Source organism: Chelonia mydas, chromosome 1, assembly GCF_015237465.2.
Source record: "Chelonia mydas isolate rCheMyd1 chromosome 1, rCheMyd1.pri.v2, whole genome shotgun sequence".
NCBI lineage: Eukaryota > Metazoa > Chordata > Testudines > Cheloniidae > Chelonia > Chelonia mydas.
The window spans coordinates 237,542,119-237,564,445 of NC_057849.1; the positions used below are offsets into that span (position 1 = coordinate 237,542,119).

Below are 22,327 nucleotides of genomic sequence, written 5' to 3' on the forward strand. Positions count from 1 at the left end.
CTCCGGGATCCCATCCTGCTTTCCCTATGACCTATGTGTAACAGCCTGTCCTGCCTTATCAGGAACGTGTTCACAACCAGCTATCCTGCAGACAGCGAGAGCAAGGCCGCCTTGCTCCCATACCTCAGTGGAAACAGGTAAACCAATAAAATGAATGTGATGTAACATCCACACAAGATCTCACCTACCCAGTGCTTCCTTTCTTTACTGACCCTTCTTTGGCACCACGGTGCAAAGTTCTTTGTTCTAAAATACTGAAGAATAGTGAGTGAGGTTGAGATCTCTCTCTAGCAGTGGCTTAATGTTTTAAGAGGTGTTGGTCATAATTTATCTCTCTGCTTCACCACCATCCATTTCAACTTATTTGCTCAGGCCTTCAATGGATATTTTAGCAGGAATTTTTCCTTCAAATGCAGCCTAGTATGGACTTCCAAAGTAGAATACTGCCTACGTGAAATAGGAGCAGTGTCTCAACATGTCTGAGTAGCCATTTGAAAAAAAAATATATATACCCAAGTGATTCTATCAGCAACTGGAGTTGAGTGAATCAAACCTATGCGACCATTGGAGTTCTTCCTTAGCAGCCGGGAGTAAAATTTGCTACCTGATGATTTCTCTTCTGAGTATCCAGACTTGCTATTCCTACAGTGCATTTGATCTGCTTTGCAGTTTCAGGAGACCTCAATCACTGTGGTGAGGTTCGTTGGTCTTCCCAGTGATATTGCATCCAGATCTGAAAAGAGTCTTAATTCTCAAACAGTGCATAGAAACTGTAATAAGCCAGTGTTCCTGGCCTCCCTTCCATCTCCGGAGCATGGCAGACTTCTGTCTTACTGAGAATTTGAAAAAACCTTGGACTTTCTGTCACAGGGTGGGTCAGAAGAGGAAGCCTGGATACTTGGAAAAGAAAAATCACCAGATATCAAATTCTACCTCCTCTCTTATGTAGCCTGGCTCGCTATCCTTGTGGGGGTTCGTACAGCAGTGAAATCCAAAGGATAGTCTTTTACAATTCCTTACTTGTAAACAGGCAGAGTTACTCATTGCACCCCTGTTTTCCAGTAAAAGTAGCCTCATTGCCTCTGTGAGGGTAGCCATAAAAGTGTGGTTTTGATAGCAGCGCTCAGAGAAAGGGATTTACCTCTGTCTGTTTCTAGTCACAATGTAATGAAAACATGCTTTTGAGACAGGAGGAAGAAGAGAACACGGGTTTGGCTCACTTCCTCCAAGTCTGTGGATTCATGGTGAACTCTATTAAAAAATAAGAACAAAAATAAAAGCTTACCCCCAACTCAAATAATCCAGCATTTTGGAGTCATGTACCCTGGTCAAAACCACGCTGCACCAGGCTTTTCTTCAAAGAAGGAGAACCAAATAAAGGATATTATACACTATGGGAAAATCTGCTAAGAGCCTCTACCGACATGTCTACACTTACCTCCGGAGCGATCGATCCAGTGGGGGTTGATTTATCATGTATAGTGGTGATGCGATAAATCAACTGCCAAGCGCTCTCCTGTCAGCTCCGGTACTCCACCAGAGCAAGAAGCATAGGTGGAGTTGTCGGTGGAGCGTCAGCAGTTGACCCACCGCAGTGAAGTCACCGCGGTAAGTAGATCTAAGTACGTCAACTTCAGCTACATTATTCATGTAGCTGAAGTTGTGTAACTTAGATCGATTTTCTCCCCGCCACCCCCCCCCCCCCCCAACCCCAGTGTAGACCAAGCCTATCTTTCACAGTGCTAGTAAGCCTGGTCAGTGTGCTGGTATGTAGAGATCTCCTGACTCTGTGCTTGCTTCCATGATTCCTGCTATCCTTCCCTCAAAAGGTCACATTCACCTCCACTGAAAAAAGAGCTCTCCCTTTTTAAGGCCTCTCTTTTCTAGTTCTGTGGTCAACCAAGAGCAGTTTCAGACCCCCAGTGAGGTAACTGGACAGGATCATCATTAGTATGGATTCCAGCCTTTGGGAATCTTTCACATAACCTGGTACAGGAGAGTGAGTCTTAGGAAGAAGTGAAGAAGAACATAAACTGGGTACAGCTCCATGCCATTAGATTAGCCTTGTTGTGTTACACAACCAAATAAAGCTGGGTCCGAATTGCGCCATTTGCCTTTCTCAAGAGAGGAAGGTGAAGGTTTGTGTTTTAGCACTTGAATGAGATTTTGAGTCCCTACAACCCTAAGGCACTTTCCCTGCCTTCTGAATTTTAACCACCAAGACACTGGATTTTACCCTTTATACAGGGAAGGGTAAGTGAGGTCTGGTCATACTGAGAGATTCAGATAAGAGTGGCTTATCCTTACCCTGGTTTTTTTGTGGCTGAGCAGGGGAGGCCACACTGCCTTTGCACCAGACAGGTGGGGATTCTGAGTGAGGCAAGTGAGAAAGCCTTAGTGAGAGTGAGTCTGCACTAGGGAATTAAAAAAACAAACCAAATAAAAACCATTGTTACCATTTGTGCAGCTGAACTGGTGTTGGTGCCGATGGTAGCCCAGGGGTAAGCTGTAATGTAGTTCAAGTCTTTGGCTGGACCTGTTTTTGCCGTTGACTATTAAAACTGTTTTTCAGTAGATTTAAATAACGTAGTAGTAGTCAGAGTGTGGTCAACAAAACTAACTAGTGTAGACACTGCCCCTGAGGCCCCTCCTGGATTAGGTGCTCAACTTTTGCTGGCCTTTTCTTGGATAGTCTTCATAGTGTCCTGGTGGGAAGATTCAGCTTTTGTGTTGGATTTTGTTGTGTTTTCCATGCTGGGTAATTGAGGTGGAGAGGGAAAACAGGAACTTGGCAAAATCTTCAGGGCATAGCTGGGTCAAAGAGCATATCTCTGCAGTGTCTACTCCAGAAGTTGGGGACGGAGGGAATGGCTGGCCTGGGGAAGCAAAGTGACCCAGTTGCCTGTTTGAATGCCAATAGCCCGTGGACTGCTTTTGCAGGAGAGTTCTCTCTGGGGTGACTTGGGAGATCAAAGAGTAGCTGTTGGCACTCTGCAGTCAGCTGCTGTGGTGGCTGAGGCATTGGCCATCAGAAGGCCAGCTGGATCCCTCCATGATGTTCAGTAGCCATCTTGCAGGCGTTTCTGTTGGGGGAGGCTGTCTCTGAAACAGCACATGGACCTGCTGCTGAGATATCCTGCTGCTGGTAGAGAGGAACGGCAAGAGCAGGTAGCTGACAGATGGTTACACTCGTGCTGGAGCTGCGCTCTGGGGCATTGCTGGGAACTCCAGCTGAGGTGCTATTTCCTCTGCCGCAGGTTCCATACTGAGGTTGAGGCCAAGTTTCCAGCAGCTGGTGCTAGAGCTGCTATTTGGAATAATGCTTCTGCTGATGGGCTTGTTCAAGGAGACTGTGCTTCCTAGAATGCGCTGCTCATGGATCTAGAAGAGGCAGAATTTTTCGTGTGGCACTCTTGCAGAGGGGCTCACACATGGCATCTCTTTGTACTTGACTCTGCCTGAGATACACTGGATGGCAGATGCGCCTTTCTGTGCAGAGGGGACAAATCTGAGGGCAAAGTAGGATTCTTGTAACTGAGGGAAGATGGGTGATCTAGTGCCCTTACCAATTGGCAGAGTAAACTGAAGAATCTTCCAGAATAGTGAACCAATCCCCATCTCACTGACTGGCAGGTCTGGTCCTGCATCCTGAAGTTACAAGACAGAGGAAAACCTACTGCAGGAACAGTGGGAGTGAATGCAAGAGAGAAAACCAGGCAATAGGAGATGGTCTGAATCGTTGATAGAAAAGCTGCATCTTCCCCGGGCTGTGACCTACTGACGTCTTTCAGGGGGACCACATTAGCAGTACTCATACAGCAGCGTAGGGCCAGAATTCTGCTCTGCTCTGTGGTTGACAGACCTTGTTGGCCAGCAGTGTCAACCAGGTTGAGATGCATGATGTTTTTTGTTAGAAAAAAGACAGGACTCTGAGGAAGAGGGGAGTTCTGGCCAAGGCTGTTCTGAAGCAAATTTTATTTTTCTTTGTTACTGTGTCTTGGAGTTCATCCTTTATAACTATCATACACGATCGGACCCTCCTCCCTACCCCTCCCTGTGGCATTATTGGCATGTTAATTACTAGTAGCAGAGCTGGTGGTGTCGCCATATGACTTGATTTAGTGTATCTAACACTTAGTTTCTATTGAAATCTGATGCCTGTGTCTTTTTCCCTTTCCAAGCCATCTTTGCCTTTGTATACTCAGAAATGCATCCTGCTGGAGGACTGGACGCATTCCTGTTCCACTTTATGGATTCTGTCTGGTGTCATTGTGTGATTATTTTGCTACTTAGCAGGGGACACACACACAACCTTTCCCTCCAGATGTGAAAATTCACAAGTTAGGTGTTACTGATACTTTTTTGGGCAGGGCCCCTATTTCGGATGTACTTGGGAAGGTAGCCACAAGGAAGGTGGGAAACTAGGAGATCTAAAAAGGGGTACATAGGGAGAACATATAAAACAAGAATGTGCTCTGTCATGTAAAACCAAGGTGAAAAACGGTATTTCTTAAAAAAATTAGTATGAAATGAAGCGCACCAGAGAAATGAAGGAAAGAGACATGCATTTATGTCATGTTCAGATTAGCCAATTTACTTCTACATCTTAATTCCTGCACTTCACTGTATTGTTTTCTGTTCGGCACCCCAGAGCTTTATTAATTTATGTGGGGCCGGGGCTGGGGGAGTTGAAGATGAGAGCAGAATGTTGTTACTGGTAGGACTTGAATCGTGTTGCTGCTGAACATTGGGCATATGTAATTAGGCGAACAGGATGGATGTTGTTAAGCATTCCATGGCAGTCTGGAGAAAAGGAGATGATCTGTGCTTTATAGAGCACAGTCGTACACTTCTTTGCAGCCTCACCACTAGGTGGTGGTGAGGCTGTAAAGCAAAGATATTGATTATTGACAGTGAATAGCATGTTTAGTGGCTGCCCTTAGAAGTATCTGCCAGACTGACCTTTGATAACTACAGGTCTTGAATCTCAGTGGAAGGCTTAAAGCTGTCTGCTCCAGAACAAATAGTGGCTCTAGGTCGGGGTGGGCAAACTACGGCCCATGGGCCGGATCTGGCCTGGCAGCTGTTTTTAATCTGGCCCTCGAGCTCATGCTGGGGAGCGAAGTCTGGGGCTTGCCCCACTCTAGCGCTCCAGCTGGGGAGCAGGGTCGGGGGCCACTCTGGACGGCTCCTGGAAACAGCAGCATGTCCCCCTTCTGGCTCCTACATGTTGGGGCAACCAGGGGGTTCTGCTTTGCACACTGCCCCTGCTCCAAGCTCCCCCCCCGCAGCTCCCATTGGCCGAGAGCAGCAGAGACGTCTGGCCTCACCTCTGCATAAGAGCCAGGATGGGAGCTGATATGTCACTGCTTCCGGGAGCCACTTGAGATAAGCGCTGCCGAGAGCCTGCACCCCTGAGCCACCCCACTGCACCCCTACCCCAGCCCTGCTCCCCTCCCACCCTCTGAACCCCTTGGTCCCAGCCCAGAGCACCCTCCTACACCCCATACCCCCAGCTGGAACCTGCACCCCACTCCCCCAGCCCAGAGCCCCTTCCCGCAACCTGAACTCCTCATTTCTGGCCCCACCTCAGAGTCTGCACCCCCAGCCAGAGCCCTCACCCCCACCCCAATTTTGTGAGCATTCATGGCCCGCCATACAATTTCTATATCCAGATGTGGCCCTCGGGCCAAAAAGTTTGCTCACCCCTGTGCTAGGTTATTTGAAAGAGGTGGGATTGGGGGTCAGGGTCCCGCAGAAGATGCACTTCTGAGACTGCGCCCTGCCTTGCCAAAGACAATTGTAATGTTCCCTTTAGTTTTATTATTTTATTTATTTATTTATTATTGCTCTTTCTTTTCCCACCCTGTTTTAAATAAAGCTGAGAAATAAGGAGCGTTCAAGAACCTGCCCTAAAAAAGTGATCACGCTCTCTCCTTCCTCTTCTCCACCTTCCTCTCCAGGGTATCCCAGCCAGCAGGTGATTCACTCTGCATGCTTTCTCCTGCTCTTTCCTCTTCCTTCCTGCTTGCACAGGTTGCTAAATCAATGACTAAATGTCTCCGCTGTTTATAAATTTTCTTTACCCACATGGGTGGGCCTTCTTGGATCTCCTAGTTTAATAGCACAACTAGACACTGAATAATATCAAAAATCTATCCTAATACTAATTTTTGCACAGTAGAGATTTTGGGCATTTTAGTTTAGGCTTGTTTTTTGTATAGCAGTCATTTCCAATTTTGCGTTGCAGAGGAGAGTTTCAAAATGCAAAATGTTAGGGCCAGATTCTGCCTTTAAATGCATATCCACAACTCCCATTGCAGTCATGAGATATGTATGCTCATGTCTGAGGGAAGAATCTGACCCATTATTACCCTTGGGTTGTTCACCATTCCTAGGCAGTTTCTCCAGAAGAGAGGCTTGTCTGGCTGGAGCAGGATGGGGAATAAAGTTGAGTAGTCATCTGCCTGTATTTGAGGCTGCCACTTTCCTGCCCTTCTAGTAGTCCTCTCTCCATCCCCATTCCTCATTTAAACCTCATTTCCCTCCTGGGTCTTGGGAGCTTTTTTCTGGGGCTCTTGTATGAGGTACTCTTATGATCGTTAATGTGGCAGGCATTTGTGCAGCTTACTCCTCTCCTGCTCCTTCCAGCAGTTTGAGTTCAATGTGTCTGAATACACATTTGTAGTACAGATAGAGCAGTTACACTTACACTGGGTACAGGTTATAAAAGCTGCACCTCGAAGAACAGACACATGGATTTGTTGGCCTTCTGGTTAAATATATCTAAAAATGTTGAGACACATTTTGTCCTTTGTCAGCTCATATATGGATAGTACTTCTTTGAGTTGTATTTTTTTTAAGTCTCCTCCCTTTCCTAATGTGAGGAGCATATGGATTCAACTCTGTGATTCCCTAACATTTTGATGGGAATCGTAAAGCTAAATTCTGAAAAATTTGTTTCTGTGGGTCAGCTTAATTCCCTTGTACACCTGAAAATTGAGAGAAGACTTGCGTTTTGTGTGCTGCAGCAATTAGACGTAGCAGAATGAGCAAAGGGCAGATATTTGAGCCTGAACTGTGACTTTTCATGACCACTATGATCTGTAAATCAGATCTTTAGCATAATAGTGACATGTAGCACTTGCAGAGCACTCTGATTCTTAAAGCACTTTAAAGGCATTATCTGATCATCTCTGTGAGATAGGCAAGTATTACCTCCATCTTACAGATGGGAAAACCGAGACAGAGAGCTGGTGACTTGCTTAGTCCGTGGACAGTCTTTTTCTAAGTAGGGAAATTGACTCCGAGTGCTATGCTTAGTTCTTACCTTTCTGAATAAAACACTGAGTCTTTCAGTCTTAAGTCTTCTTTACTCATCACCTCCTCCAAATGTCTGGTCCCTCCTGTGTGGCTTGCTCATTTAAGCCTTGACAGCTGGCTACTGCTGGAACCAGCTAAGGATTTACCACCTTCTCCCTTCCATTCTCTAGGAGCCATTTTTTAAATACATCTCTTTGCTCAAGCAAAATTGGAAAACTCTCTCTGCTTCCTCCCTTTGGTCTGAATGCGGTTTACCCCCTTGTTATAGGATAACGCAGATATGAATACCCAATTTGGGGATTCGGTTTTGAGGGCAATAGCTTTCACTCAAAATATCCTCTCTTCCTGAGGTTGTCTTGGCCCCTGCAATGCTTTGTTTCACTCTAGCCTGCATCCTTCTTAACCTGCTACCTTTTGAAAACTCTCTCTCTATGCTTCTAACACATTAATTCTGCTACCTCTCCTTTTAAACTTTCCGTCTGATCTAATATCACTGTGTGTGAGATGTACTGAGTGTTCTTATTATCTTCCCCATGGTAATGCCAGTTCTTTGGGTAGTAATGTATACTTGTTAATTGACCTAATATCCTAATATAGACCTGTGTGTACTGATTCACCCGCCACACTTCTTCTCTAAAGATCTAAGTGGTTGATGGGACAGTTTTAAAAATTCTAGTTCTTAACACCACAGTGTCCCTGCATGATGGTCTCTTTTCTGCCTGCATTGTGGGATAAATCAAATGGAATATGTCCAGAGTGAGAACTTGGATTGTGGTTGTTTTAAAGCTCATCCTTTATTGCCCACAGACAAACAGGGAGCCTGGTGCTGACCTCCCTGGGGAGCAGAGTCCCAGACAGGAAAGGGTAAAAGCATGAGCACATGGCATGGATGGTGATGACACACATGCAGTGGTGGGGTGTGTGCAATATTCAAGGGCAGTGTTGTGTGGGGAGGGGGAAGCACAGTTATCTCTGGAATGCTGTTAACACACTGGAGCTGCTGAAAATGTTAGGAATGATTATTTTTGTAGGGTGTTTGCATAAATACTTGCTTAACAAGCATTCACCGATGCTGACTGTTTGCTCTTTGCTTTTATTTTGCTGTAGATCAGCTCTAGCTCCCCCCATTCTTCTCTCTCTCTCTCTCTCTCTCTCTCTCTCTCTTTCTCTCTCTCTCACCTCTTTTTAATAAAGTGTGCTGTGGCTGTCACAGAATAGGAAGGGTTACGTTTTGGGTCCACTCACCAGCACTGGTTGCATTGTTTCCATGGCTGCTTTCTGATTCATTAAACAGCTGGCATTCCAACCTGCCTTCTGAATGCCAGGTTGCAAGGGGGGGGTTTACTGCAGAGAATAGGAAGCCTTCTTCCTAATGAAATGTTCTGCTGTCAATGGGAAGGGTGAAAGGAGATTTAAAGTATGTGAGGAAGGGGGACTACACAGTTGAAAGATCTGGGTTCAGATTAACCAATTAACTGCCTCTTGAAGTTGATAAGTTAAATAATAACTGGGAGTCAGCAGCAAACTGCCATGACTTCCAAAGTACGTCCCTTTCAGCAGTCTCATGCATCTGTCAGGTGGGTGGCATGTTTTTGGACTGCCAGCAGAAGCTTAACAAGCTTGTCTGCAGCAACACAGGAACCCCCAGTTTTGTAACAGGCTCTAGTTTTACTTCTAATAAAATGGTATAGTAAGAGGGAGTGAATTGGGCTGACAAGCAGCTTAAAATAGAAAAGGAGTGAGACTGGTTACTGTGTTTAAATGGGAAAAGAGCACAATCGGTAACTGGCTGTGGGCACATTTGTGTGCTCTCTTATCATAGTTGTAGGCAGTGTAGTTGTAGCTGTGTGGGTCCCAGGATATTAGAGAGACAAGGTGGATGAGGTAATGTCTTTTATTGGTCTCAAAAGCTTGTCTCTCTCACCAACAGAAGTTGGTCTAATAAAATATATTACCTCACCCACCTTGTCTGCCTGTTGTCATAGCGCGTTTCATCTGGCAGACAGCATAGTCATCTGTTTGGGATTTTCTCAACAGCCTGAGCCTACTGTAGGTAGCATACAGATGTTTATACTTCCCATTCAGTTCATTCCCCCAAGCAAAGTAACTTACTGGGAACTGCATGATACTCTGGGTTACTGCCCCACCCACCTAGATAGACATACATACACGTGGATGTGTTGGCCATCCCTAGTGGGCATTTTTCAGTATCACAAGAGCTCACTGTACAACCAGTTAACAAGATCAGTTCAAGCAGTGCCAAGGACTAGAATAGCCAGGGGGGTGGCATGTGAGAGTTGCGGCCTGTGGCCAGAGCTGTGTTGGAGGATGAAGTGCAATAGGAGGGGTTAGTGTAGTGGAGGTGCTGGGGCAAGATTGGGAAGCTTGCATAATGCTTTGCATTATACCTGACTCTAGCCAGCGCTGCTGAGTTCCTTTGTTTTCATAAGCCCTACATTCACCTAACTTTCTATATCCCAGTATTTTAAAGGCGCCTAGGAAGGCATTGCTGGGAGTTTAGCTCATCCTCTCCCAGAACTGAACTGCGCTACCCCAAAATGAGTGTTTCTGTGCACAAAGTGTGAGGAGTACAAACAGTCGTGTCTAGGTCTGGAAATCTGAGTAAAGAAAATCCTTTAAACAAAAGAACTGGGGTGAGGTAAGTGCCAACGACGGAGCTGCTACGGGACCATAGCCAGGCCTATTGGTTCGTGGTGAACTTACCTTGGATGGGAATGCCGGACAGAAGCTGTGCACTGGCTTGGTTTTGTCTGCAGACAGTGAGTTGTGAATGACTGTCTAATTCAGCTGTTCCTCCCGAGCCTCGAGAGGCTGAATCCAGAGCTTTGCTAGTGCAGAATTGCAGTACGTACTGGGTCTCAGTTGGAAGGGAGGAAGGAGTCTTCATCTGGGACACCTTCTTGCTTTGCTCTTCTGTATGTGGGCTTTCATGCCTTTTGCCTGGCATTGGCCATGTTGTGAGCTTTGCTTCTGTTCCTTTTTGGGGTTGTTTTTCTTCTCTCTTTGTTTATTTCTTCCCCTGTTCCTTATCCCACAGAGATCTCCTCGGTTTTTTTCTGGTGACCAAGTGCCTGAGCAAGCACTGAATGTTGAGCAGAGGGCATGCCAACTGGCTGCCCTCCTGGAGCCGAGGCTGACAATGAGGCATCAGGTGACTACTGCCCGCTCTGGCAGTCTGTATCTGTTTGTAAGAGAATGGGGTAACGGGTGACGGCTGGGGTCAGCGGGATAGAAGTGTGCACTGACTGTTACTTTACACCACCACATTAAAGACACCATAATCAGCTCTTGTTTTGAACAGTTTTTTACTCTACTTCTTTCCCTGCCAATTCTTCTCTCTTCTTACTTATTGAAGTAAGTAAGCGTAGCATGTGCAGTTTCATAAAGTAAAATACAATTGACAAGGATGATCAATGCCCAAGCTTCAGGGCACGTGCTGGTCACTAGCTCAGCTCAAGTCATGCAATGGCCCTCTGCTAGTACAGAGAGAATTGCTGGGACGTGCCATCCACTTGCTTTTGGGGGTGGGAACATTCACATTTCCTTTTTCAGGCACTAATCCATGGCCCTTCAGGGAGCCAGTTTTGTATCCGTGCTTCTAGTAGTACTGTTTCTAGCAGTAAAAATGGCAGCTTGTGCAGTTTCTCTCTGCTTCTACCACAAACTTTTAAAGTTATTTTTCTCCTCTCACCCACCTGTCTTCTCTGACCTGTGGGATCCTGCCACTTTGGACAGTAGCTTCTCTGGTCTCCAGCCTCCCCCCATACACACCACCATCCCAACAACAGCGCATACACAGTCACACCTGGGAGGTCTTCACCAATACTTTTTGGCAGGTAGGAAGCTTTTTGGGGGCAAATGCCATCTGCTTCTGCAGAATCTAGGCTTTCTTTTTTAATCCGTTTTCTAGCACCTATGGATGTGAACTGACTTCCCAAACATGAGCTGAGTATAAGATGATCCAGTGGTGTCTTCTTAAGCCTATAAACAGCTCCAGGGCTTCTGCTGCTGGTCACATCTTTCCCAAGCTGCCTCAGAGTGAAATTTGCAAGAATCGGGTGAATTTCAGACTGCTGCTCCTTGGGGAAGCTGTCAGCAGCAGCAGAAGCAACCATTGCAGAGGAAGATTCAGTCTGTGGCTGGGACAGTTGGAAATCTTGTAGCAGCCATGGAAAACTGGGGGAGAGGGCACATTCAGATTTATTAGCACCTACTAGCTGAAGGTTGATATAGCAGCAGATGCCAAGCACGATCTGAGAACAGCATCCTCACCTGGATTTCAGCAGCTGAAGTTGAATGGCATGTAGGCGAAAACACACCTATCGTATCTTTTGTATTGGTTTTTGGCTAGCAGGTTTAACCCTCTGGCTGTTAGGTGTCTGACATTGTGTTCAAGCTCACTAGGTAGGTGGAAGAGATGAATGGGATTCGTCCCATGTTCCTCTTTCCTATTAATACTGTGTGATTTTTTTATTATTATTTTTTGTGTGTGTGAGGATGTAGAAGAAAGGAGGAGGAGGAAGCACAGAGCATAATGTAGGGAATAAGGGATAAGGTGGAGAGGAGAAGAGGAAACAGACATTGAACCTGTGCACCATGATGTAGTATATTAAGAAAAGAAAAGGGGAAGATGGGAGAGAAGGTACAAGAAAAACAAGAGATTTAATAAATTACACCATTTAACCAGTATTAAATACAGATTTGATGGCTAAGTTAAATTCGGTACAGAGTGCCCAAGTAAAAGGGACACCACTGGTTAAATGTTTTACATTGCAGGAGTTGGGGAAGCACAGCTATTTTTTCACTCTGCCTAATGGGCGTTGTCCTTAGGCTAATGTGTGTCAGATACATTTTCAAACTCTGCATATAAGGGCTAAAAACCGCTGGTTTTGTGGGTCACATAAAAAGAGCTCTGATTTTATTTATTTATTTTTTCCTTTTTCACAGTGGTGGATTTTTTTTTTTAAATGTTCAGCTATTTGGAATTTGCAGAACATTTTCTCACCAAATGATGATGATACAGAAGCTCACAATTTGTACCAAAATTACTCGACCTCAGTGCTTTTAATTATTGTGTTGTGCATATTTACTTGAGGTGCTTCTTAGCAGCTGGTGCTAATGAACCAGGGAAGGCTGGGTGCGTTGAGAGACGCATGCTGAGATAGTGATTTCTGAGTTGTGCTATGGAGAAGCCGTTTTAGAGGTATATGGATTCTCAGACTGGGAATTCTGCCTGGGCCATATGGTAAGCAAGGGCAGAAAAGGAACTAGTGCTCATACTTCACACTGGTTCGTTTGTTTAGGCTATGTTTGGCTCTCAGGGACAGGAATAGCTTCAGCCAGTAGCAAGTGAAGTGAAGTGGGGAGATGCCCCTCTTGGGAGAGTGGGAGAATGTTGGGACGGGGGGTTGATCACTGTGCATGGGTTAGGGAAAGATTACACATGGTTTTCTGCCCTGCACTGTGCCCAGTCTCCTGGTTGGAGGACAGAGAATGTTGTCACAGCTCATTACCTTCTATTTCAGAGCGTTTATCTTCTTGTTTGTTGCCATTTAATATAACATGCATATGGAGGATAAGCAAAGTGATCTGAAATTAAAGCACCTGTTTAGAGTGGATTATAGGATGAAATTCACTCCTAATTCTTTAGTGTAGGCACTTCCATCATAGCAGTGAGGATGCTGAAGGCTGGAGATATGAGGTGGTTTCCTTCTCTCCCCACCCCCAAGAAGGCAAGGTTCTTGGGCCTTTGTAGTTAAAGACTGGGAAGGGGGTCTCCACTTCCGCTGAAATACGAACTACATTGCAAAGCTGTCTGTCTCATACTCCTGCCTAAGGCTGTAACACAGATTGCATTTGGACAGAGTAGGAGGAGCACCAGAGATGAGCTTGGGATCTGCACGAATGGTTTATCCAGCTGCATTGCAGGGGACAGTAATGCACAGGATGTGGGGCTTCTGTGCAGGTGGAAAACTGCTTCCAAAGTAACATTGAGGGAGGAGAGGAAATGAATTTAAACGGCAATGAAGGGCATTTGGTGCACAAATTCTCTTCAGTTGAGGAAAGGGAGGAGGTAAGGCAGATGGTCACCTGCCTGACTCTACTTAAAGGTTCCTTTGTGATCTTTTTGTTTTGTCTTTTTGTCCACATCCCTTTTTGATTTTCTCAATGTATTTTATATTTTAGCCAGAGACTGAACCGTCTCGTCGATTCTTTGTTGACCAGTGGGAACGCTCCCTTTGCCTCCGTACTTCCAACCGCCCTTCTTCACCCTCATCTGACTCCCTTCGACAGGTAGCATGGCCTGGGCCTTGCAAGCTGAACTCAACTGTACCCACGGCCCCACCCATTTTCCACCATGAGGATGTGCCACAAAAGAGATCTAGGCTTGTGACGCTTCATTGCCTTGATGTGGCTGAATGCAGTGCGCACACACACGTGCACGTGGGAAAAGCCAGAGGCAGCCTGTGGCATATCTTGGTTATTCCAAGCCATACAGCCATTTGGAACAAAACATGCTTAAAGTTAAATGACAAAAGTCTGGTGAGTCTGATTTGAGGTCTTAAGTAGCCTCAAATCAGCTTTTTCCAGCACTGGAATTCTTCTGGCTGTGGAATAATCTACAGGGGCATAAAAGCTTTTTTCATGTTTGTTGCTTCCCTTTGAGGGCTTGAGCCAAACTACAGCATGGTTTTGTGTGTGTGTATATATATATTTATGGGGAGAGAGCAGGAATAATGGAGGAAAATCACTTCTGGCTTGCTGAAAAAGCTAGTGGAAATTAAAATGGCTAGCATTCGTAGTACAAGGAACAGGAATTTGGTTGGTCTCCTAGTGTATAGAGGACATACATCCAAGTCATAAAATGCCATATGGTTGGAAAGTCGCTGCCCAAGAGAAGCTGGTAAGTGAAATAGCATAGGTTGTTGCAGCTAAAGATTGTCATTGTACCTGGGTTGGTTGACAGCACCCACTGCATGCTAAGCAACTCACAGTACAAATAGAAAGAAAACTCCACTCCCAAATTGTTTACAATCAGGGCTGGTTGAAAATTTTCCATTAAAACTTTTTGGTGGAAAATTGAGGTTTCAACTAAATGGAATTTTTCACAAAAAATGCCTGCTTTCCATGGCGCAAAAATTACAACCTGCAACATGTTGATGGGATTTTGACAGAGAAAAGGAAATTTGTCTACCAACAATTTTCAGGTGTTGGGATTTTTGACAAAAAGTCAATTTTCCATTTTGTGGGGGAGGGGAGGACACCTTCCAGCCAGCTCCACTGACAGTCTAATATTAGGCAACCTGTGATGCATGAGGGTAACCAACAGTAGGAGGGGGAGGGAAGAAGAAGGACATGAGTAACAATGTTCAGATCATACGCTCAGTTTAGGCTTGTGCATTACCTGAGCTCTGTGTATATTGGGTGGAGTAGAGGCAAGAGTGGAATAGCAGGCAGTGCTACAGGGCAGTACATCTCTTACTTTCTTATAGTAATGAACACTCATAATACAGTGACATATAGATTATAGAGTTATTACTTACTTATCTAATAGATATAAAGGATAAATTGTCTGATCCTGGCCCTGGCTTTTCCAGGCTTGTTCTTTAGGAAACCCTCCTATTGCTCGGTTTCAAACTCCTTAGTGTTTCCTGATGCTACCATGCTCACAAACATGTAAAGATACAAAGATCAGTAAATGGCTGATAATCTCAGCCATGTAATCCACGAACAGACTGTGAAAGTTCATAACTTTTTGTAAAATATTACTATTTTACAGATCATAGAAATAATCTGTGTCATGATTCTGTAAAATCTCTCTATTCTCTAATTTTGTGAGCACTAAAATTTTCACAAAAATGTAGAAGGGAAGGGAATCGCTTGGTTTCCATGACAAGAGATGGGGGTCATAAAGATCTATGTTCCATGGGGACAGCCAGAATCCTCTTGTACTGTGAATTTTTTAAACATGTTTTTACACAGGGATACTTCTGAGCATGTAGTATAGAAACCCTGCAGTATAAGTAAAGGAATTTCTGGGTTGCAAAAAGTTAATTGCTTCAGAGTAGCGTATCCCAGGAATGTTGCACTTGTAAGAAGCCAGAGGGCTTAATATGGAGGGCTGAATCAGTTCTACATTTACTGATTTCAGAGTAGCAGCCGTGTTAGTCTGTGTTTGCAAAAAGAAAAGGAGTACTTGTGGCACCTTAGAGACTAACAAATTTATTTGAGCATAAGCTTTCGTGAGCTATAGCTCACTTCATCGGATGCTTATGCTCAAATAAATTTGTTAGTACTCCTTTTCTTTTTACATTTACTGATGAGACTCCTGCAATGCCCTTTGTAAGTCAGAGAAACATTTAAAAAAAAACACTCCCTGATCTGAATAAGTGACACTGCCTGGCCTGCTGCTGTACTGAGACACATGTGTGGTGCTTGTGATAGGATTGCCTTTCCACAGAAGTTTTTATTTCCTTAACCACTTAATTACTGCCAAATGTCCTGAATGTTTCTTGTATAACTCTACTGGTCTTCCAAGCTCAGCTAGAAAACAAACTGTAAAACTCTCCTTTTGGGACTCGCTCCCTGAGTCAAGAACCAAACTGCCTGGATTCCTAACTACCCAAATTAAAAGGTGTGTTGCAATTTAGTTTGATCCAGATGCTCAGAGTTACAGAGCCAGGCAAAATACCCTTGACAGAACAGCCTACGGGCAAAGCTGGTGTGCACAGCTGAGCACACTTGGTGCCAAGTATACACAGATACAAATGTAATGTGTTTGATCAGAGTCCCCCTCACACTTTTCAGATAAACTCCAGAACTCCTTTGTGTACTGTGAACAGGCACTCTGGCAGCAGTGGAGGAATTAAAGATTTTTAGGAATCGCTGCAACTCAGTTTGAGCTTGAGCGTTTCTTCGCCCTGGAAACAACTTGCTCCCTTTTGCTGAGCACTTTTGTGAACAGTTCTTCGAATTTAAACTTTATGAAATGCCTCTTCTCTACCCTTTTCCCATTGTCCCTCTTACCTGGAAGCTAAAATTTGTCCTAGCTTTGTTTCCTCTCCGAGGAAAGCAAATGTTCAGGTCCTTCATATGCAAAACATCCTTAGAGCAAAGAAGAAAGAACATACTTCTAATTTCGTAGCGTGACCAATTTCAAACTTCCCTCTTTTTTTTAGGTACTATTACAGTTAGTGCTGGGCTGTGCTGGTGATCACTGATGATACTGATTCTGCTGTTACTACACAATCACTCTGTGTTCTCCACTGTCTTGGCATGGTTTGACCTCTCTGCACCTTTTCATCACTTACTCTTTTATCATTTTTGTCATCTTTTTAATTTGATTTTTTCTTTCCTCGCTTCCCTGCTGTTTTGTCCCCCCCATCTGGTAGAAGTATATAAAGATGTACACAGGCGGAGTGAGCTCATTGGCTGAGCAGATAGCCAATCAGCTTCAAAGGAAAGAACAGCCCAAAACCCTTCTAGACAAGAAGGAACTGGTAAGAGAATGATGTACAGAAGATGATACGTGTGTTTGATTAGAAGTTCTGTAGATCTGTACTGATTTGAGTCTTTAGTTGTCTTGAAAGGCGCTGGTAATACTTTGTAATAACTTTATAGTTGGACTTCATTTTCTTCCCCAGCCATCACCCCGTTGTCCTTGCAAAGTCTGTCTTAATCTACTGCCAACATCCTTGGACCAGGGATACTAAGTTGAGAGACTGAGAAGTCCTGACCCTCAAATGCATAGAGCTGTGTTTGATCCAATCAGGCTACTTCTGGATTGCGGTGTCCCTGGAGAAAACTTCTTTCTTCACAAGTCTCAGGGAGACTGAAATGTAGGGCTAAGAGGTTGCTCAAGGGAATACTGATGTTTCTGGCAGTTAGTGTATTGAGCTGCAGTTTGAAAATCTTGGTTTCAAGACTAGCCTCAGTCTCTGGCAAGTGAATATAGGCAGGGTTAGGAGCATTCCAGAAGTAACCCTCCCAGATGACTTAGGGAGGATGTCTATCTTATGCCTCCTTCAGTCAACTGTTTCCAGGGCAGCATTAATAGCCTCTTGTGAGACCATTAGCTCTCCTATCCAAGGAGTGGAAGCTGTAATTTACTCCTAATTTATATAGGTGTAGGAAGTGAAACCCACAGGGCCTTTCTCCCTGGACTTGAAGGTTAGTTATTGTCTCTAGGTGGCAGTTGTCTGCTTGGTGCCCTGGGTAGGGCTGAGTGGAGTCACAGAATGGCCCCTTCCAGATGCTCAGTATCCACAGATAGAAAAGGTGACCCTGCAAGGGAGGTGAGATTGTATACAGATAACACTGGTCCTGCCTTATTTCTGTCCAGGGCTCACTCAAAAAGGAGTTTCCCCAGAATTTGGGAGGCAGTGATGTCTGTTACTTCTGCCGCAAGCGGGTCTACGTGATGGAAAGGCTGAGTGCTGAAGGCAAGTTCTTCCACCGCAGCTGCTTCAAGTGCGAATACTGCGCCACCACCCTGCGCTTATCATGTTACGCCTACGACATTGAAGATGGTAAGAGAAATTACCGGTTGTCTTCCTCCTACACCAAAAACACTCTCTCACTGTACCTGCGGCGTTGCCTCAAGATCTCAGCCCTGGCTTCACTTTACAAATCTTGGTGGGTGAGGAGCGGGAATAATATCTCTTCCAAAAATACCACCTCTCATTTAAACTGGTAAGACTATATGGGACTGCATTCTTATGGCCAGCTCTTGAAAGCAACAAAAGAGCTGACCTATTAGCAAAATATGTAATTTATCATTTAAAAAATAACTCCTGGAATGGAGGGGGGCCCCAGTGATGCATTTTCCCTTTAAAAAGGTGTGTAAGGATGATCCTGAATAGTATAGATCCTTGAGCCTTACTTCAGTTCCAGGAAAGTAGGAGTCTTCTTAAGCCAGAGCTTTAAAACACTTAGGCAAGTAAAACATGATAGGGATAGAGGCAAACTGCTTTCTGCCAGGGGAATCAGAACTGAACTAGTAACAATTCTTCCAAAGTTAATAAAATAGGAGATTTATAACCAATGGATATAATATTAGCTTTTCATAGGCTGGCTGAGGATGTCCTTTTTATAGATGAAACTAGCTGAGTGTGGAAACAAAGAGTTGGAATAAATGACCAATTAGCTGTATAGAGCGAGATTTTTTAAAAGTGGTGACCGAGGGAACAGTACTGGGTCAGGTGTTTTGCATGTGATGGTCCTGTAAGAGAGGTGGCAAAACTTACTGATGAGTTAGTTTAGGTGAGTCAGAGTACTGTGGATTATGAGAAGCTCCAGAAGGGGGGAAAAGGCATAAAAAATACTCAGAGGTGGGTGGGTGAGAGCAATATAGGATTCTATGCAAAGTGTGATGGCATATTAGGCTTATTGAAGAAGACAAAATAACAGTAGTGAATGGCAACAGAAGACCAGTCAGGCACTCAGTCAGTCCCTTTCATACAAGAGCAAAACAAAAATGGTAAATTGAGACAACATATAATAAAGCTATGGAATACACTGCTGCAGCATGTTAGGAGATGAGTATCTTAGTAAATTTCAGAAACTGATTAGACACGCAGAGTATGACCGAGAATAGTATCCATAAATTCACCTGGCTAGGATAACAACCACAAGGGTAGCAAACTCAAGTGTCACAGGCAATATGATAGATCCTATAGCAACCAACAATATCAAACTCCCTCAACTACTAGGGGATGAGGGGGAAGGGGAAATCTCAGAACCATCACCAAACCAGCCTCCCAGGAAGACATAGACGGGCCTTTACAATGTGTCCTCAAGGACAACAGACTTGGGCTGTCAGACCCAAGGGACCAGTGGTAGCTTTGAAGGCCACATATAAGAGAAACAACAGCAGCCTTCTTAGTACTCAAAGATTTGGGGGGTGTGAGGGAGGACCATTCTTGGTTGCTGCCGGTAGCCTGGACATTCAGAAGCAGCTGATTATCCAATAGAATCCTCTGCTTGTAAGTCTGAGTAACAATAAACTAGGATCCTTCCTCAGTTGCAAGGGCAGAAATAGTTTCTATTGTCTGCTCGAGTTGTTCCCGCTGCCAACAATCATTTACTCAGTCTTCTGCCAGCAATCATCCAAGCACCAGTCTGTGCCAAATGATCACTTCATCCAGGTCTGATGGCTGAGGCTTCACCATACTGATAGAACTGAAACCCAAACTACATTGCTTCCCTAACAGCTTTTCATGTATATTGAGCAGTAGTGTCCAAATAGAACTCTGTGGTACTCCACAGAATCTTAGAAATGTAGGGCAGGAGGGGACCTCAAAAGATTATCTAGTCTACTCTCTGCCGCAGCATTGAGGCAGGATTAAGTATACCCCTAGACTATCCTGGTCAGGTGTTTGTCTACCCTGCTCTTGAAAACCTCCAACGATCGGGATTCCGGAACCTCCCTAGGTAACCCATTCCACTACTTACCTTTCTAACTATTAGGCTAGTTTTTCCTAATATGTAACCTAAATCTTCCTTGCTGCAAACTAAGCTGATTTTTCTTATCCTACCCTTGGTGCACAGTTAGAACTATTGACCGCAGTCCTCTGTATAAAAGCCCTTGACACATTTGAAGACTGTTATCAGGTTCCCTCCCTTTCTATCCCCCAGCCTTCTCGTCTGGACTAAACATGCCCAGTTTGTCCAACCTTTCCTTTCTGAATCCCAGAGCGCAACCTGGCCAGAACTCAAACTCAGAGAAGAGTTGACAGTGGAGAGGGCAGGACTGGGTTAGTAATGGGGGTTGCATGTTTGGATTGAGGTGCTCTTACTGAGGAGGAGCCGAACTAGTAAAACAGTCGAAGTCACACTGCAGGGTTGAGGTCCATTAGCAGAGTCGTGTTGGGATAGCAGAGGATTCTGCAACGCATTTCAGGCTTTCTAAACCTCTTGCCATTTTTGTTGCTGTCGTCTCGACTCTCTCCAACTTGTCTATATCTTTCCTAAAGTGTGGTGCCCAAAACTTTACACAATATCCCAGCTGAAGCCTCATCAGTGCCAAGTAGAGCAGAACAATTACCTCCTGTGTCTTTGATATGACACTCCTGTCAGTACATCCCAGAACGATATTAGCCTTTTTTACAACAGCATCACGCTGTAAAAGAGTCCCTAGGACAGATGAGAAATTATCCAGTATTTCACTCTGGATTTTCTCTGAGAGAAGACTAGAGCCATTCATGTCTTAATATTATTCATCTATCTGGGTTAACAGATGAATCTGCGTTCTGTAGTCAGCAGTATTAAAGGCAGCTATGAGATCTAAAAGAATCCCTGTATACCACATCATCTGAATATTTTGTCAAAAGGAGACCAATAAGAATATTGTAGTCTTGGTATAGTACTCAGGCCTAAAACCAGAGTACAAGGAGTTAAGAAAGTCTGCAGACTCATGATATTGTCAGTGATGCCTTCCCCATACCCTTCTCAGAAATGTTCCCCAGAAAGGGACAGTTAGACGTAGGGCAATAGTTGGAGAGATTAGCAGCATAAAGAGCTTCCTGAGCAGGGACCTCTGAAATGTGAGATGTAGTCACCTTGTCTTCCTAAAAGGAGTCCGTGTTCTCAAATAATGGCTTCAATATCCTCCTGGTAGATTTTACCAGCCAAGAAGACCATGAGTCCAGATTGTAGGTTGCAGCCGTAAGTCCTCCAAGCACCTCCTGAATCCCAGAGAGCAACCTGGCCAGAATTCAAGCAGAGAAAACTTGACAGTGGAGAGGGCAGGACTGGGTTAGTAACAGGGGCTGCACGTTTGGATTGAGGTGCTCTTACTGAGGAGGAGCCGAACTAGTAAAACAGTCGAAGTCACACTGCAGGGTTGTGTTGGAATGGCAGAGGACTCTGAAGTGCATTTCAGGGCAGCTGTGCAGTGACAGAGCTGCATGGAAAGCTCACACAGCACCACCACTCTGACCTGATACCAGTGTTTGTATTGGAGTAGCACCTCAAGGCCAGGGTACCATTTCACCAGCACTGTCCCAATAAGCGTAAAAGGTAACTAGGAGGTCTGTACTCAGGTGGGCTTCTAGTTGTGGCACTTGACTGGGTCCTGTGAAGCCTGTTGATTGGGAAAATGAGATTTGAGAAGTCTCGGTATATTATCATACATAGTCCCTTCAGAGTTAACACCCATTCCCTCCCTCATTCCTCTGACAGTTGTATTCATTCTTGATTTTCCCAAAAGTGCGGCTGCCAGCTTTTCATGTGATGATGTCTTTGTTCTTCACACACTGCCGCATTGTCAGCTCTGCTTTGGTGGCTGATTGGATATCTGTTAAATGGTTGTCAGGCACCCAGTGGAATAGGCACTGTTTAGGGAGGGGGAGACAAGGATTTGAGTTAAAATTTCAGTGTGTTTGTCTCCAAGCATAGTGAGGGGGCAGGGCCGGGCACAGGAAGTGGAGATAGCAAAGTAAATCTCACTGAGGTAGAGTGTTATATTGTGTAGACTTAGCTGCTGTGTTCTCACTGTTACTTCTCTCCCTTTTGTTCTGACTGCAGGTAAATTCTACTGTAAACCTCACTACTGTTACCGACTCTCTGGTTATGCTCAAAGGAAGAGACCAGCAGTGGGTCCTCTGTCAGGAAAGGTAACTTTTTATTCTAATCTGATATGTTGGGTGTAATGGGTTTTGATCCCTGCTATTGGGAAAATGTGTGTTTTTTGCAGAGGGTAGAAGTAATGAATCACTTTGTTTAAATGTCATGAAGTCTTGCCTCTTTGTAAAGTGGTAAATTCAAGAGCAATCTGTGTTGTAATTATCAATCTCTTATGTTTTTTGTGGGTCTCATTAAGAAAGAAAACCCCACCCCACACAGTCTAGGATTTTTATGTCAGTTTCTTTTTGAACTAAAATAATTACTGAAGCCTGTGCAACCACTAGAAGAACTAGAATGACAAAGTTGACAGCCTTTCTGTTTCTTGGAAAGGCTTTGTTAAAATGAAGCCAATGATTTT

The 22,327-nt window shown here is 44.6% G+C and overlaps 1 protein-coding gene across 23 annotated transcripts in view; it reads left to right on the plus strand.

The window, feature by feature from the left end:
- The window catches only part of MICAL3 (microtubule associated monooxygenase, calponin and LIM domain containing 3), a 250,936-nt gene that overhangs the window by 130,149 nt on the left and 98,460 nt on the right, over positions 1-22,327 (plus strand). For 9 of the 23 annotated variants that reach the window (XM_043539973.1, XM_043539979.1, XM_043540028.1 and 6 more), the window contains exons 17-18: positions 17,687-17,873; positions 21,871-21,959. In XM_043539973.1, the coding sequence (XP_043395908.1) occupies positions 17,687-17,873; positions 21,871-21,959 (276 nt within the window). Of the gene's footprint in view, positions 1-44; positions 138-5,881; positions 10,496-13,530; positions 13,639-16,736; positions 16,845-17,686; positions 17,874-21,870; positions 21,960-22,327 lie in introns of those variants that run through there. The other 14 variants (XR_006288634.1, XM_043539936.1, XM_043539941.1 and 11 more) reach the window with 6 other exon arrangements.